Raw genomic sequence first — 17,397 nt, forward strand, 5'->3', positions numbered from 1 at the left:
AAGAATTGCATGTGGTTCTCATCGTCACTGCCCCTCCTGTCTGGCTCTCTAGCAGATTGGGTGTTAATATGATCACATCCTGCTAGGGAAGCCATCTGTGGTCATCCCCTCCAACCATTTTCCTTGAGAAAAAAAATTCCTTTCAAACGTGTAAAATGCCAAGAAAATAAATTTAAGGGCTAGTTGGGATTTAGAGATGAAATGAAATGGTTTTAAATGAAAGATGAAAGTTAAAAAAATATTGTTAGAATATTATTTTTTAATATTATTATTGTTTTAAGATTTAAAAAAATTGAATTAGGATTTGAAAAAGTTGAATTGTTTATTATATTTTGTATGAGAATTCAAAAAAGTTGTAATGATGAGATGAAATAAATAAGATAAAATGAAACACTTTTTCGAATATAAATGGGACCTAATTGTTTGTCCCCTTATCTTCTTGTTTTTTTTTTTTTTTTTTTTTTTTGGGTAACCATGTAATATCATGTTTCTACGGGTTACGTTTTGGTTCTGAGGTTATATATCTCGGATGAATGATTTGTGAATAATAATGAACAAACAATGAATAATAGTGAAAAAGTAGTAAATAGTTTATGAATAGTAATTAACTATTTGTGAATAGTTTATGAATAGTACTTTTGAATTAGTCTCATACTACTTCACTTAAAAACTACTTCACTTACCAAACAAAGTGAAGTAGTCACTAATTCATTACTATTCACGTGCAAACAATTTATTACTATTTACTATTTTTCATTACGTACTTTTTCATTACTATTTACGTATCATCACCTCAACATCTAAACATAGCCAAAAGTCCACTTGGTGTAGCTATCATATATATATATATATATATATATATATAACTAGCATTCTAGATAACGAGAGAATGGCATGCACAAAAAGACGAAGATCAGTAGATCGAATGAATGAATGCATGGTTATTACCTGCTGAAATTGCAGATCTTCTTCACATGCGTATCTTGTCTGTTTGTGTCGATGACAAATTGATTTATGCAGAAAGGTACGTTCATACACGTTAACATTGTTGGTGCCCACCCCGTCCCACTCAAAGAAATGGTCCCTCTTTCTGCTCAAAAAGCTCTACAAAACTCCAAATGGTGTAAAAATGAATGCATGGCACCAGAGCAAGTAGTACTAGTTCCGGCCTCAAGCTAAGGTCCCCAGCGCCCACCTTCCTAGCTAGCTAGCTCACTTTTCCACACCATTCTAGCATGCAGTACTTCTTAACTGTTAGAAAGATTTTATTTACAAACTTATTTTTTACACGCCCAGCTAGCACATGATACTATGTACTGAAGTAGTGATTCCCACCAGGCTTGCAAGTAGCAAAATTCAATCATTCGGCACGTCAAACAGCTACATCTTCTTCTAGCTAGGCTCCCAAGGGTTCCTACTTTGATGGTCCAAGCCTACGGATCTTACTTCATTATTAACATTAATTAAACAACTTAGACATTAATTAATTGTTAGTACTCAAGTCGATCTTAATTAGCTTTTGTATCCCATCATTTTCAGGTATGAAACACACGTTTGAGTTTTTTTACTGTAGAAAATGCCGGTACTAGGGACCAGCTCACAGTTGGAAATCATGTAGTCATCCCAGTACCAATGGTTGATATAGAATGTTGAGGGAAAAACTGCTTTTTCATAGAAGTTGCACTTTTGTCTTGAAAGATCATCGTCTCCAGCTAGCCTGATGCGACGTCATTGACGACATGATCATTTTTCAACGTGGCAGCAAAAGAAGAATTAATTAAACACGTTTACCAGTACCATTTCTGATATATCGTCTGTGCATGTTTGTGTGTCTATGTGTGTGTATATATATAATATAATATATACATATATATTCTGATCTTTTGTTTCAAAAAATGCATGTAAGCGGATGTTAGCAGTGGTCTGAGAAATAGGATCGATGATCAAGATCTCAGCTAGCATTATTGATTCATGAACTGGTGTAAAAACTGCAGTTGTTATCTTCATGCACTTTATTAGTTGGGGCTCACATTCAAAGAGCCATCTATTACTGATCAATTGGCTTTGATACTTCTACATGACATCATTTTTTCCCCTCTTTTCACACTTGTTGCTGTACTAAAATGTTAGTTTAACTTATCGGAGAACCTGTAATCTAATTACTAAAACTTCAAAACAACTCTTAAAACACATATAAACAGAAAAGGAAAAGAAAAAAGAAAAACAAATGAGTTTGATGATGATAAGGATGATGACAAGGTCAAAAAAAGAAGAAGGCTAGGATAAATTCGAATTTCATGACCCAGATGGAAGCTATCCTCCACACAAATCCTGTGAACATTAAAGTAGCTATACAAGTAACATGAGAGGAATAAAGATCCAAAAAATAAGACGACACCTCAGCAGATAGATACAGGTAGTAAAGAAAGACGTACAGTGCCAGTTGAAGAGTCACTGTTTATTAAAAGTGGTCATAAATGGGACAAATCGTATCCATACGAAATCTACTAACAAACAGTACGTACTGTCACAGATCAAACAAAAGCCATGCAATTCTAGAAAAGCGTAGAATACCGATCGACCAGTTTTGTTTTTGTCGACGCGCGTACACTATTATTATATACATATTGAGAAAAATCTCTTTGCCCGAGCCCACGCGGCCTCAGGATGATACAGTTTATTCAGATTTTAGAGTTAAACATGCAGTAGTACTACCAGCTAGCATTTTTTGTTGTTCATATTAATTTTCGACTAATATTAAATAAATATCATAAAACTGGTATCTATCTTTTTGTTCACTTGAACCCTTAAATTCTTATCCGAATTTGAGTACAAAACTGGAGATCGAAGAGAATATCTTCTTTCTCCAGCCTCCAAAATCCTTGCAAACTAAATTCCATAACTTATTCGAGGACAAGCTTCATCTCTTCATTATCTTGGTGTGTTTAGCCAGCAGTGATGAGAATGCTAAGAGATGTGTCAGTTTTCTGGTCACACAGTTTAACTTGTGTCTTATTATCGTATTTGGATTCCTGTCGGTACTAATTGATCAATATTATGCAGTTCTGCAACTTGATATATATCAAGAGTGTGTGTGTCTTTTCTTTTCTTTTTTTTCTCTTTTGTGGGATGTGCATGCATCGGGGATGGTCATTAAGATCACACGAAGACCAATTTCCTGATCATTATATCAATCTTATCCTCAAAAGCGGGTTTTGATATCAATGTGTTTCTGTCAGTGGAAGGCAACCAGTTTAATTTTGGCTGTAGGGTTGTGAAGCAAGTGCAGGCCTTACTTCAACTTTGGCTGCACAATCATTTTGTCATTACAAAAAGTAGGACAAAACACTAGAATATGCCTAGCTCGATTCAGATTCATAGCTCTGGCTAAGTTTCAAGCTAAGAAAAACTAATGATCGAGAATATGGCTTTCATTGTGGTACCTTTATCAACATTTGACTCTAAATTTGGAGTGAAAAAGAGGCATAAACAAGTAAATAGAGCTCCAAAAATCATGAAAGATCAGGAGCAGAGAGTAGTATAAAATGCTAGCTGGAGCTAGAATCCAGAATTCCAGATTTTGGAGCAATGATTTATAAAGTTTGAGATTAGAGACAAACATTCCAAGTACTCCAAGTACTATTAATTAAGATGCCAACTTTTCATTCCCCTTCTCCCCCTATATTCTAAAGAGCACTATCATTTTATATTTAAAAGTGGGCATCCCAAAGAACCTTTGTTCTCAACTCACTTTGGTTCTTCGGCTGTACGTCGCTGTTAAATATTACTAAAGACACTTCAAGTAATCGAAAGTTCGAGACTTTAACAAAATTACTTTAGGCATGCAGCAGTTTAATATAATAGACTTAGCCAAAAGACACAAAAGCCGTTAGGTACTGATGTCGATAATTACATGGGGTTCCGAAGCTAGTGCATAGTGGTGAGTAAAAGGCCATTTCCTTTTTTTTTTTTTCTTTTTCTTTTTTTATGTCTACGCCGAGGCATTTGGGATACCGAAAAATTCTATGTATTAGTCACTATTCACTTTCACAGTTCACATCTATAACTTTTATATAGAGTATGAGGATATTTTTCATAGAATGTGTAAGCGTTTTTAAGTGTGGAGTGTGAAATGGTGAATAATGATTAATGAGAATAATTTTCATCCCAAAATGAGTTAGAACTAATTCCAAGAGATAGGCGCAATTACATGTAAACCACATATATTCCATATCTATATGAACAATATGAGAGATGCTTGTGTGTTTGAGCCTGTTATATCTATAATGAATGAAACCACTTAAAGCCCATTAGAGGACAATAGAAATATCTAGAATCAACTGTTTTGGCTACTTTTCAGAGTAAGCATATATAATAGATCATTTATTCAGAAAAGAGAAGAGAAGAGAAAAAAGGAACAAAATTTTCCCATTTAAGATTAATTACCATTATACTAATAATAACACCTAAAATATGTAACATATTATTTGATATTCTTCTGCTAGTGGTTGACATGCATCATCAAGATAATCATTTCCATGGTTTATCCATGAATTTGTACGCTGATGGGGCCGAGAACAAGGGGTTCTGGGGATGATTTATTCTGTTCCAAAGGCCTTGGGGCGGCAAGGGTGAGCTCTAGATTAGGTGCTGCATTGGAGGAACTGGGTTTTGCTGCATTTGAAGTGTTCAGCCGGGAATCAAGTAATCCATATAGCCAAACGGGTACGGCCTGATTGCGTGAAGCTAATTGAAGACGGTCAATTTCTTGGTTCTCTGATTTGACATGTTCGGAGGAAGTGAGACCTTGCAGATCAGGAAGATTGCTATCTTGGTGAAGTTTATGCTGATGATCAGGGTTATATTGAGTACGAACTGGATCACTTAGCTTGGAATTAGAACTTTTAGCAGGCTGACCACACATGTTGCTGCGCCCAACCTTTTATGTTCATTCCAGGGAAAAAGGAAAGAAAAGAAACTGTTACTCAATTGACAAAGCTAGAGGGTGTGGAAATCAAAGGGTGCAAGGAAAATCTAATTTATATTAGCTAAAGAGAGAGCACGTACCATGTCAAAGAGGCTTGAACGCCGCTTCTTCTTGTCAAGGCTTGCTTGTCTCAGAAAATACTTCTGAGCATGGCTTGCAACTTGGGTTGGGGTTCTTGTTGTCACATAGTTTCTAGATATGCCTCTCCAGTCACCCTTTCCTAGCTTCTCAAGCCCAATCAGAAATGTCCGGTGCTCGTCTTCTGTCCATGGAACTCCTGAACGTCCATAGGGATCATATCTATATTTGTTAACTTGATGCAAGACAAAATTTGTTTCCGCTAGGAACTACTTAGCCAAAAAATAACAATAATAATAATAATAAACTGAAGAAGAAAAGGTTGCTCAAAGATTCTTGTTAAGAAGTTGAAACAGTTCCATTGTAAAGAACAGAAAAAAAAAAAAAATGCCATTTTGCAGGGAAGTTACTAACCCTTCTTCCTCTCTTGGGGTCGACCAATGAGACCATCAGAAAGATAACCAATGGTGGTTTTATCAGAGTTTTCATCGATGGAAATTCCGGAGGAAAATGAAGAAGATGGGGAGGGAGATGAGTACAAGCAATCCATGCTGAAACTCTTCTTCATGGCAACAGAAGATGAGGATAAGTCAAGCTGCACTCCAAAGAGCCTAAGACCAGCAGAAGAATTCCCTCTGTAAGTTGTGCAGGTCCTTGAATTATGGCCTATGTTTCCACAATGTGAGCACTTTCTGCCCATGTTCACCCGGACAAGCTCAACCTCAGATTAACGACCAGCACCCCCACAATACCAAACGCAGAGAGAGAGAGAGAGAGAGAGGAGAGAGAGAGAGAGAGCACAAATAACTAATATGTTTGGTAGTATATAACATGATGGGGGAGGGGTGGGGCTCATGAAAATGGATGCACAGCAAGAGAAGATGATTGGATGGACATTGTTTATTGTAGGATATTTTTTTTTCAACTTGGGTTCTAAAACAAAAGCAAATTATAAGTACTCTCTCTCCTTCTCTTTTTCTCTCTTGAAAAGCTTATCTTAATGGGATTAGTTTTGTCCTCTGGAGTAATACAGGGTATATTTTGTCCTCTGGAGTTTTGTAGCCATACTACTACTACTACTACTACTCTGTTGATGGGGACGTTTTGAATTCATTTTTATCTATTTAGAATATAATTTAAGAAATTCACAAACTGATGTAGTTCGATATAATACGTCAGATTGTAAAATTACTTTTATTATAAAGTAAATCTACATTAGTGGCTTTATTTTGTATAATTTTTTTGTGTGAGTTCTCTATAATTTATATATAGGTACTCATCTGTATTTTCAGTTTCAGATAATACTTTCGTATAAGCCTTGAATTTTCATGGTATCAACGGAGAGAGAGAGAGAGAGGATCGGCCTCAATAGTTAGGGGGTTAGGTAGATGCCTTGAGACTTGAGAGGGAAGAAGAAACATCACCGAAAATGAGAACTTTGAAAAGTGATTCTGATCAGCCTACACCAATTCATGGGAAATTTACTACAATTATATCCATGGTTTATTATAAGTAGGAAAGATGGCTGGGAAAGAAAATAGCTTTGAATTGAATTTCACATTAGTTCTACCAAACAAAAGACCTTGGGAAGTCAGATTCTTCATCTATCTTCTTGTTGTAAGTCAATAAAAATACTTAAAACGTGATGTAGAAGATTATGAGTACCCACCAAGTTTTTGTAAAGACAAGTTTCCAATAAGTCATGTCAACTCCAATCAAAAAGCTAAATTCTCGAAGGCAAAGACTGATGTACACCGTTTGATCAAAAGGGTTGAAAAATGAAGAGGTAGAGGAAAAAAAAAAAAAAAGTTTGAATATATCGATGTGATAAGATATAAAATAAATAATAAAATCTATCTCTTTCCATCAGTTTAAATTTTTAGGACAAATAGTGATTTCATATAATATCAGAGTAGAAGTTCTGAGTTCAAATCCTGTTTATATACTATACTCTATTTAATTAAATATTTTGCGTGTTGGGTTATTCATTAAGGGTGAGTCTGGCTCACGCAAGACGGAAAATGTTAAGATATAAAATAAATAATAAAATATATCACTTTCCATCAGTTTAAACTTTTGAAATAAGTGGTAATTTCATACGATGATCCATCATTTGATCATTCCACATAAGTTCCAAGAAAAAAGAACGAAAGCAATACAAACACTTTCCCATTCTTTGAAAATTTTGAATTTAGAAATTAGAGTTGTCAATTTTCGACTTTTAAAATCTAAAATTTTAGTATTATTATTGAATACTTATTTGATTAAGCCTTAATTCTTATGAGGTTAAAATCATGATTGATCATTTAATAATAGAGAATAACTTAACACCATGGTTATACGTAATGCCGAGATATTTTAATCTAACTTATTAGTTGACCCTTCCGTTCACATGATGCATACTTTGATACTAACTATTAGGTGTCTAACCATTGATTCAAAACCTCTATATTTGTTTAATATCAATTTGATTAGATCTTTTTAAACTTAAGAGATAACATTGAAATCAAAGATATCATGTGCTCACTTGTATCCCTCATTATAAATAATGTAAAATAATGCCATTTTTAAAGTTTTTATTTTTGCATGACAAAACTCTCACTTATGATGGGAAGGCTGAGATTCTGGCCGCCACCAAACAAAGGAGGGAATCTTCCTCCACCCGGCATGCCGGGTGTACGACTAGTTTTACTTCATTTGTGAATGAATTTTTGGATGAAAAATTCTACTTATCATCTTTTACACCACATACCAATATATAATTTATTATTTTTATCTTTCTATTTAAACATTCATATTTAAATATTTAGATAGAGATGGTTTTTTTATTTCCTTTTTCACAATACCCATAATTCTTTCTGGTTTTAAAAGCTAATGAGATTTTCCCAAGAAACACAAGATTTGGATTGTTTGACTTCTCACATAATCTATGATACTGTTATTATAACTATTCAAATTGATTATTATGGTACTTGGCTAAAGATCATAGACTCATAGTCATAAATAATATCCTGTGGGGATGATAATAGAGTGAGAACAGGATATTCTCTTTCCTGTGTGGGAAAATAACATATACTTCAATAATTCATACAAGATGGGGATTGAGATGCAATATATTTGTAGATACCTCACCCAACTAGCTTTTGTCTTTTTTAATCATATGTTTGTTATAATATTGATTAGCTGTTGAGTATGGGACTTCTCATGTCATTAATGCATCTGGAAGCCAATTTCAGGGATGTTTTTAGCCATTTTCACTGTCTGGACAAGCAAGCACCCCCATTGGTCAATTATTCCAGGCTCATTTGGCATTAAAAAATGAAAGTAAACTCAACCCATTGAAAAAAAAAAAAAAAAAAAGAGAAAAAACAATTTCTTTAGTTTTATAAACCTTGTGATCAACACGTTGGTCACTTGCTTATTCTTTTGTTGAATATAATCCATATGTTGTATTTAGTTAGGAGTAGTGTTATATGTACTTATATTTTTACTTACAATTTTACTTTTAAAATTAATTTTGTTATTTTTATTTTTTTAATTTCAAATTTTAAATTTTAAATTTTATAATTTTCAACATATTAATAACTAATACGTGAATAAATAAGTTTTTTTATAGATTTTTTTTAAATACATTTAGTATTTTTCATTTAGTTAGAAAACATACCAATCGGAACATTTGGAAGAAATCAATCTAAGCTCAATAACTGTGAGATCATCAAGGGAATTGAATATATTAATCATGACCAAACTCTTTAAACTTTGACAAGTTTCAACAAATTTACCGTGTCAAGGTCTTTGTTTAAGTGTTTTTTATGAAACTTTTTCTGGGTTTTACTGTTGTTATCCAGATAATTTATGTATTTGCACCACAGACTCTGAATCTGGAGTCTGAATCTGGTTCTGCATTCAATTCCCAAGTTGGCATATTTGTCGGCTACTTGATATTTTCCCTGGACAGTTTCAAGATGACTTATTCTGCAACTTGGATGAGACTGGTATCTGCAAGGCTGTATCATGTTTCCATACCAGTACTGTGTACTTAATTTATGCAAAATATTGATGCAAGATTTGATAACAAATTCTTTTGAGAAATAATATTTGATATTATGTGCATGTATTGTGTAATTATTTTTAAAAAATAAATAAATAAATTATATATAAAAAAATAATTTTTTAATAATAAATTTCACTTTTTTTAAAATAATTATGCTATATTCATATTCTCACAGTTGCTTCCACACATGCCTAAAAGTTATCAACTTTAAAGATAAGCAAATGGGCAGAAGTGTACCATTAATTAGCTGAAGTAAAAAAGCAGTGCTTCTAAAAGCAGTTCCGGATCATTTCCACAATTTCAAAGTACAAGACACACCACTTTGTACTAGCCAATTCCTACCTACAATTAACAAATATATTTTAGTTCAACGTACTACACTAATGCTTTTGCAGTTTAAAACATTTCCAACCCATTTGCAACCAGCCCCACACCTCCTGTTACTGTTGACTGCATATATATATATATATATATATATATATATATCGAATTAAAGAAAGGTTTAAATCACACGTGACTCCCATATATCAATTAGGATAGCTTGTAATCGTGGTTTGACATGTACTACTTTCAATAAATCTGAATATGGATTCACTTTAAACTATCGGTATTAGTCATTTCAAGATTCATTGAATTCCCTAATTATAAGATAAGCTATGCTCTCAACCCGACTTGAGAGAGTGTCGATGAGAAGACTTCTCATCATTTAGATCTTATCCATTAAGTTCCTAGTAGGTAGGGTGCTACTATGGTCACACCCAGATGGTGAAATCGTCATTATTTTGCCCATTAAAAAAAAAAAACTCTTGAAATTCATTATAAAAGATAATAACTTCTCATTTTTAAATATCGTGCGATCTCATTCACCACTTTTTATACACAATTCGAATTAATAAACCTCCCCTTTAGAGGATCTCTCACCAAGTTGCATAAAATAAAGAATACTTTCCAAAACCTACTAAAATATTAGCAACCACGTATTGCAAGTCTTTTGGTTAACACGTAAAGGAAGCAAATGAATTCAAGGTTTGGATAAAGAAAAGGTAAAGAACGGGCAAGGTTGCAGCTTGGGTCATATTCAAGTTAAGGATCTCTGACACTGATTGGAACCTTTCATTGGATTTGGCCTCATATTTTCTCCTTTTGCATTATCATATCATATCATATTATATAATATTATATTTATGGGCTACTTAATTAGCATCAACTGTGCCACTAATATTATAAACAAAGATTACATCACAGATCATAATCCAGAATTAGAATATATACAATCTTGCGGAATGTCCAATGTATCGGCACTTTGATTTTATTTATTTATTTATTTATAAAATTATATCATTATCATTGATCTGGAAAATATGGTTTATTTATTTGTTTTTAATGGGAAAACTACAGTCTTTGCTGATATTTGTTGATTATATAATTATCTCCTTCCTTGTTCTGTCCATTAGCCATATAAAATACTAAAAATATATACCATAATATCATAACTAGTTCCTTTTTTTTCGTATCCTATATTAATTAATTGAATTGTGGAGTAACTATTGTAAGTGTCATATTCGTCTTTGGCTAATGAATGTCATGTCATCTTTCTTTTATACGAATTGCAAATAGACTCTTAAGGGGATTTTCGCCCTTACTCATAAGCCTACGAAACACTTGGACGAGCGTAATGGGTTTCACTCCCATATCCGGCCCTAGGGCTCAAACTTGTCCACAAAGCAACTCGCCTGCAAGGAGAAGTAAGTAATGATGTTTGATAGGATAGATAGGCCTGACGCCACTCAACCGCACCCCACTAATGGAGACTCATACAAGGTAGAACGGGAAAGACGGAAAACTTTTGATCTTCTGATAAGGGAACATCGACGGGCCACTGAAGACACCGGTAGAGTAAAGCAAATCGGAAAATCACGCCGCATTAATAACACCATTACCCGAGCAACACGCCACTGAATGGCGTCATCGCAAAGGCATGCCACATTTAAAAGATTCTGACAAAAGAAACAGTAAAAAGGACATACGCTCCACGGGGGCAGGCACGATCTGTCCCATCAGACTTCCGGTATAAATAGCAATTTTCAGATATAAAAAAGCTCTAGACTCTCACATTATTTTCAAACTTTCAAAATATTCTACTGACTTTGGCATCGGAGACTCCCTGACCCCAAAGTCACCCTCTCCCAGCTTCTTTCTTTTTCGTTTTCGCAAGCCCAGCTTTGAAGACCTAAATTGCCGAAACCTGGCCCAAATGCATACGAAACACGACGTTAACAGATAAGTTCAGTGCAAATTTTTTGTAAAAAAGTGAGTCACACCATAAAAAAATGTAAAAAGATCTAATTTTTGTTAAGGGGATCCATTTTTTTATGCAAGATTTGCACTTAGCATTATTGATCATATTATCATGTTTAATTGCCCAAAAGTTTTTTATAGTCAAGATAAATTCATTACTAAAGAAAAAAAAATGCATAAGGAGGAATGGGGCCCAACAAATACCTCAAGACATTAGATACAGTGTAGATATTAGACGGTAAAAAAGTTTGTTGTAGGAGTAATTCATTGGTCGGTGAACATGTGTACCAACTTAATATGAAGGGAAGACCCATTTTGTAATAATTTAACCTTTTTGGTTGCATCTAAATTCAAAGGAATTATTTGGAGGATATGGATATCTTCTTCTTCTTCTTCTTCTTCTTCTTATTATTATTTATTTATTTATTTATTATTATTATTATTATTATTATTATTATACTTCATTACACAAAGAATTGACTTTCTGATTCGACAGAGAGGTATCATTCCAAGTCATGATCACTTATTTAGGTCAAAAGGAAAACAGAAAAATTTAAGGAAATAAGAATTCTTAAGAATATGATAAAACTTGCTGTGTTAGACAATCTGGACTGACTCTCTAGATAGTCAGAAGAATCTCTTGCAGAGAAAACCCCTGCTGTTCTATCAATACATATAACCAGAAAAAATTAGATATTTATCATCATTTGTTTATCATCCTTTCGTCAATTTTCGATAGATAAGAGAAAAATTATAAGTAGTTTTCCAATCATTTAATATCATATTTTGAGATGATAAAAATATCATGGTTAAAAGGACGGCGATTCGTAATATTTCTCTAACTAGAAATACTGTAACTTTTGAGAATAAAACCTTTACAACATACTATAAGAAGGGAGTTGCTTGTTTCCAAAACCAAAAGCATTTTTAACACGATATTGATATCAGTAATGTGCAACTCAAAATGACCTGGCATTGAAATGGTCACAGCAAGCATATTACATGGAACAATTATGCTGGTGTTTTGCTTTGTTATTTCCAGGAATTTATCTGAAGCGTATGGAGAATTGAAAAGGAAGAAGAATGGGCTCCATTTGCAGTATATGCATCAGAATATGCTATAACCATGGGCGCTTATGTTCTCCCATCCAACCGCTGCTCTCTCAATACGTAAGATAATCCCATTAAAATCTCCAAAGCACCAATTTGCAGTCAAAGCCACTGAAAGATTAAAAAATTGGCAGTGTCTTAGTTGTGTCGGTGTGTCTTTTAAGGACCTTGGAGTTGGGTTTTGGCAATGAACAATCAATCCAAGGAAGTAACCCAAAAATCTTGAGGGCCAATACAACAAAAACAAATAAACAGTGCATATGCTATATAAGTATAAGATCTTCCATGATTTTGCTTTCAGGAAAGCAAAAAGTCTAGCATGGCTTGTCAAATAGATCAGTCAAGGAACGCAAAAAGAACACTCAGTGTAGTATTGGAAAAGTAAAAACACGATCCTAATCCAATTTGCAGAACAATCAAAATTACAAGTCACACGAAATATATATGCTTTGGCATAATTCATATGGATACATTGCTTTCTTCTGTTTTTTTTTTATAGGTTACATTGCTTTCTTCTGTTCTAATCCGATTCTACCTAATATATTTGCATCACCAACTTCCCTCTCCATATTACAGCCTCAACTAATACAAACATTCTTCTAAAAGATAAGCTGAAGGGCAACAAATTTAACCTTTATAACAACATCAGCCAAAAGAATTGTTTAAACTACAAAATAACTTAGACTAGGTTTAGGACTATGAAAGTTCTCCAGAACCATTGGGAAGGGGGGGAAGAAGAAACCATAACTCACTATAACTCACTACAGCATGCTTTCAAGAGCCACTCCAATGTCTGAATTTGCATATTCCGCGTCGACTTTCTTCAAGAGAGTCACGAATAGACCGCACCATGGAACAAACAGCAGGAATACGAGACAAGTCCTCATGCTGCTCCTGCAAAATGATTTTGCTCCATATTAAATGCAAGCTTTGAGAGAGAGAGAGAGAGAGAGAGAGAGAGAGAGAGAGAGCAAATACCACTTCAGCAAGACGCTCTTCAAAACCATTTGACTTTGCATCGATAGGCATGAATATCTTTCGATAAGCCATTCTCAGGCTATTTATCTAAATCGTTTTCCAAAAGGAATAAATCAGCTCTTTTCAAACATACACATAAGCAATATCTACTCGTAACTTTAAACCCTGAATTGTAATGCTACTTTAAGGGAACCTCTGTAACTGTGAATCCACGACGCCGAAGACCCTCCAGATTTAAGCCACGAAGCTCAGCTCTTTCACCAGCAACCATCACGTACTTCGGGACATCTTGGGAAACCTTTAGGCATATAAGATACAGACATTAGACTTTCATGGATGGCACACGATAGAAGTAAAGAAAACTCTCACTTCAGCTTTTCTTAGTGTTAGACACATCAACAGTTATATTCTAGACACTCTTCCTGGAAGTGACACCAGTGTCACAGTTTAGTTTGCCTTAAAGCATGCCCAATGCCTCAAGTCCATTTTATACACGGACACCCATATTAGATTCCTTGTAATTAAACAGAAAGGGCATGAGGACAACTCAAGGCCTATAATGAGGAGATCATTACCACAGAACCCCCACCAATAAAAGAGAAAGAACCAACACTGCAGAATTGATGAATAACGATGGCACCAGCAGTGTGAACATAGTCCTACATTTGGAGCTCTTGAATTAGATTATAATCGGATGAAATGCATAAGAAATAACATCATGAAAAGATAAAATATGCAAAGCACGCAAAGGACTTACTTCCACCACAACATGGCCTGCAAGGAGAGTATTATTTGCAAAGATGTTGTTGTTACCAATCTTGCAATCATGGGCAATATGACAGGATCCCATAATAAGATTGTTATCACCAATTACCTGATTATATCATGATGATCAGAATATAAAGTAATCTAAATTTAATACACTAGTTTCTAACTTCATATATAAAAAATAAAAGCATATATCAGCCTCAGCCACCCCATACCGTTCGATCACTCGACATTGAAGATCGATGAATTGAGGTATGCTCTCTGATGTCATTGTTGTCCCCAATATCAAGGAAACACTCATCCCCTGACTAAAAGATAGACATACAAATAAGAGTGGTAATCCTGTCCACAAAACAGCCACACGTATATTTATGTTGCAACAGTAATACCGATTTATCAAGTAAATATGCAATAAATATCAGGGCATTTTTATTAATTCCATCAATCTTTTCTTGAAAACCAAGCAGAGTGCATGAGTTGTATTAGTGACAAGTCCACGGCAATAGTAAAAATCACCTACCAAAATATGCGCCACACATTATCAATTAGTTTGTAAAAACTAATTCTAATGTAACCATTCAGAGACAGTTTTTCATTTCAAACAAACTAGTAACAATCATAAGTTATATTCAAGGAAAGCAATTAATCAAGTTGATGAAACAAATTTCCCGGATGGCGTACATCTAGTTACCATTACAAGCCAAAGCAGATAAGTTAACATCAATGCCAGTGAAAGCTCACCTTGTACTTCAAGTCTTGGCACTTAATACCAACCACGGCATGATGCCCTATAATGTTATTGCATCCAATGACTGTATGTCCTGGAAAATCATCACCAACCACAGCACCACTGCCTGACAAATTTAAGCAAGTAAGTACAGAAAAACAAGAAGTACGCATCACCCCAGTAAAAACCCAAACTAGTAAAACCATCATCTGAACTTACGTCATTAAGACGCAATGCTCCCCCAATTCCGAGTTCCCAGATATATGGCTCCCGGGATATAATTCGCAGCCATTTCCAAGCCTTGCAGAGGATCCAACGGTACAGAAAGGACCAATTGAAACACCCTGCATCATTAAACAGTAGTTTTCTGAACCCTATATGAATCAATAAGCAAGTAAACAGCTAGCCAATCTGATTGCTAGAATTTCATAGCTTCTGAGCAGACTTTGCACTTATATCAACTACTCAAACTAAGAAACTAAGCAGAAACCTAAATAAGAACTGATTTAGTCAAAGTTCAAATTTTGACCATCATTATTACAAGTCACTGGACGAGTTGTATCCTAGTGGTCAAAGGGCAGCTTGAGATGAGATGTAGACGCAGATATACTGAGTTCGATTCCTCACTAAGAATTCCACTGGATCACATGATAATTTGTCCTGAGTAGGGTCGTCTATATGGGGTGTACTCCTCTTGGTGAAGTTTCACGTCGTCTATTTGTCAAACAGAGAATTGAAAATCTTTAGGAAAATAGCCAACAGGGTATTTTTCAAACACACAATTGCAAGTGAAGCTTAGCAGCATTTTGGTTGAAAGATAAAAAACATAAAACCATCAATGTTTTAAATCTGGATGAAACTAATTCCAATCTACTCTTACTATAACTGCTTCATTCTCTAATGACAAAGAATCGAATCCCAAGTCAAGAACATTTAAGGGGGGGGAGAGAGAGAGAGAGAGAGAGAGAGAGAGAGAGAGAGAGAAGATGAAAAGAAAGAAAAAAAAAAAAAAAGAACGAACTAAAATGAACAGAAAAAAAGGTAGTAAAAGGTACCCGTCCGATGACAGCATTGGGGTGAACAATTGCAGAAGGGTGAACAAAGCTCTCTGAAGCTTCCGCTTTCTTATCCTCCGCTACATCTTCATACAATCAATCAAAATTAATACGTACAAAGAAAAAACGATCTAAGAATTTACAGTAACGAGAGAGAGAGAGGTACAGGTGAGGGTGGAAGAGAACCGCTGCAAAGAGAGTGAGGCGATGCTGAGAGAAGAGCCGAAAGGGCTGCGAAGTTTCAGGAGCAAGCGCATACTTGGTGCTGTGCGCTACCCGACATCAGCGAAACTCCCTCTTCGGCGTCGGTCCGTGACTTTTACCTTGACGCTGCTCTGCTTCTATTGGGCATACTTCCTTATATATAGACGGTTCAGTGTATTTGTATGGTACGGTTACTCGGTCGATCTGGACCGTCCGCTTCTTTGATAATTTGCTTTATCTGGACCGTTAGCCTTCATTATGTTACGAGAATGGACGGTCCATTTTATAATTACTTCTAAATTATGATGATTACTTTATTTTGAAATAACATTGATTGTGAAGAAATATAGTTTAAGAAAGATATTGGTTTATCTCTCAAAATATATATATATATTGGCTTTTTACGTATAAATAAAAAATTAAAAAAAAATATTAATTTTGTCAAGAGCCTAATAGCCTAATGATATATAACCCGATTCTCTAAATGAAAAATCTGGATTCAAAATTATCCATTATATTAAAAAAACAAAATACATTAGTTTTATTTTTTTAATGATTAATTATTAGGCAGTATTAGATTACTAAAATGGTGATATTCTTATTATATCACACGATATTATATCACTAAATATTGAAAATAACATAATAATATCACTTATCCAAAATTATTTAATAATTACTTCCTTTTTATTCTTTTAAACGAAGTAATTGTAAGATAATTGGATTTAGATAATAAAAAACGGATTGAAATCATCATCAGTTTTCTGTTTGAATTAAATGGTCCAATTCAAAAAAAGATAGAAATATTCTAGCAAAACTCACATTATTTAAAAAAAATAAAAAAATACGGATGATGTGTCTACACTCTACATCTCTAAGTACTGTTTGGATAGTGAGTTAAGATGAAATAATTTAAAATAAAAGTTAAAAATTAAATAAAATATTATTATAATACTATTTTTTAATATTATTATTGTTTTAAAATTTAAAAAATTAAATTATTTATTATATTTTGTGTAAGAATTTAAAAAAATTATAATAATGAGAGAAAATGAGATGAAACACTTTTACTATTCAAACGAAACCAAATTAGACCGTCTAATTTGGATAGAGAATTAAAGTGGATTGCCATTAAATA

General features: G+C 34.1%; 2 protein-coding genes across 3 annotated transcripts; both read right to left on the reverse strand.

The window, feature by feature from the left end:
- Positions 1-4,287: 4,287 nt before the first annotated feature.
- On the reverse strand, positions 4,288-5,887 carry LOC121250784 (transcription factor MYBS3). The gene is made up of 3 exons (XM_041150000.1): positions 5,480-5,887; positions 5,068-5,264; positions 4,288-4,939 (listed from the first exon to the last, which is right to left on the reverse strand). The coding sequence occupies exons 1-3, from the start codon at positions 5,763-5,765 to the stop codon at positions 4,544-4,546; spliced, it is 879 nt and encodes a 292-aa protein (XP_041005934.1). The 5' UTR covers positions 5,766-5,887; the 3' UTR covers positions 4,288-4,543.
- A 7,139-nt stretch (positions 5,888-13,026) lies between these two features.
- On the reverse strand, positions 13,027-16,404 carry LOC121250900 (probable acyl-[acyl-carrier-protein]--UDP-N-acetylglucosamine O-acyltransferase, mitochondrial). 2 transcript variants are annotated; one of them, XM_041150142.1, is made up of 10 exons: positions 16,222-16,404; positions 16,056-16,141; positions 15,220-15,344; positions 15,015-15,123; positions 14,489-14,581; positions 14,263-14,379; positions 14,081-14,164; positions 13,699-13,803; positions 13,506-13,592; positions 13,027-13,415 (listed from the first exon to the last, which is right to left on the reverse strand). In XM_041150142.1, exons 1-10 carry the CDS (start codon positions 16,310-16,312, stop codon positions 13,302-13,304), a joined length of 1,011 nt encoding a protein of 336 aa, XP_041006076.1. In that variant the 5' UTR covers positions 16,313-16,404; the 3' UTR covers positions 13,027-13,301. The 2 variants fall into 2 exon arrangements, with proteins under 2 accessions (XP_041006076.1, XP_041006075.1); XM_041150141.1 differs by having other exon boundaries at positions 13,027-13,421; positions 16,222-16,403.
- Positions 16,405-17,397: the final 993 nt, after the last annotated feature.

The sequence above is a fragment of the Juglans microcarpa x Juglans regia genome, chromosome 2D, assembly GCF_004785595.1.
Source record: "Juglans microcarpa x Juglans regia isolate MS1-56 chromosome 2D, Jm3101_v1.0, whole genome shotgun sequence".
NCBI lineage: Eukaryota > Viridiplantae > Streptophyta > Magnoliopsida > Fagales > Juglandaceae > Juglans > Juglans microcarpa x Juglans regia.

Coding starts and splice junctions, on each gene's coding strand:
- LOC121250784 (XM_041150000.1), bottom strand. CDS start 5,765: ATGGGCAGAAAGTGCTCACATTGTGGAAACATAGGCCATAATTCAAGG. Junction 5,265..5,479: donor ACCCCAAGAGAGGAAGAAGG/GTTAGTAACTTC, acceptor ATGGACGTTCAG/GAGTTCCATGGACAGAAGAC. Junction 4,940..5,067: donor GTTCAAGCCTCTTTGACATG/GTACGTGCTCTC, acceptor TGAACATAAAAG/GTTGGGCGCAGCAACATGTG.
- LOC121250900 (XM_041150141.1), bottom strand. CDS start 16,312: ATGCGCTTGCTCCTGAAACTTCGCAGCCCTTTCGGCTCTTCTCTCAGC. Junction 14,582..15,014: donor GCCAAGACTTGAAGTACAAG/GTGAGCTTTCAC, acceptor TCTATCTTTTAG/TCAGGGGATGAGTGTTTCCT. Junction 14,165..14,262: donor CAGGCCATGTTGTGGTGGAA/GTAAGTCCTTTG, acceptor CTCCAAATGTAG/GACTATGTTCACACTGCTGG.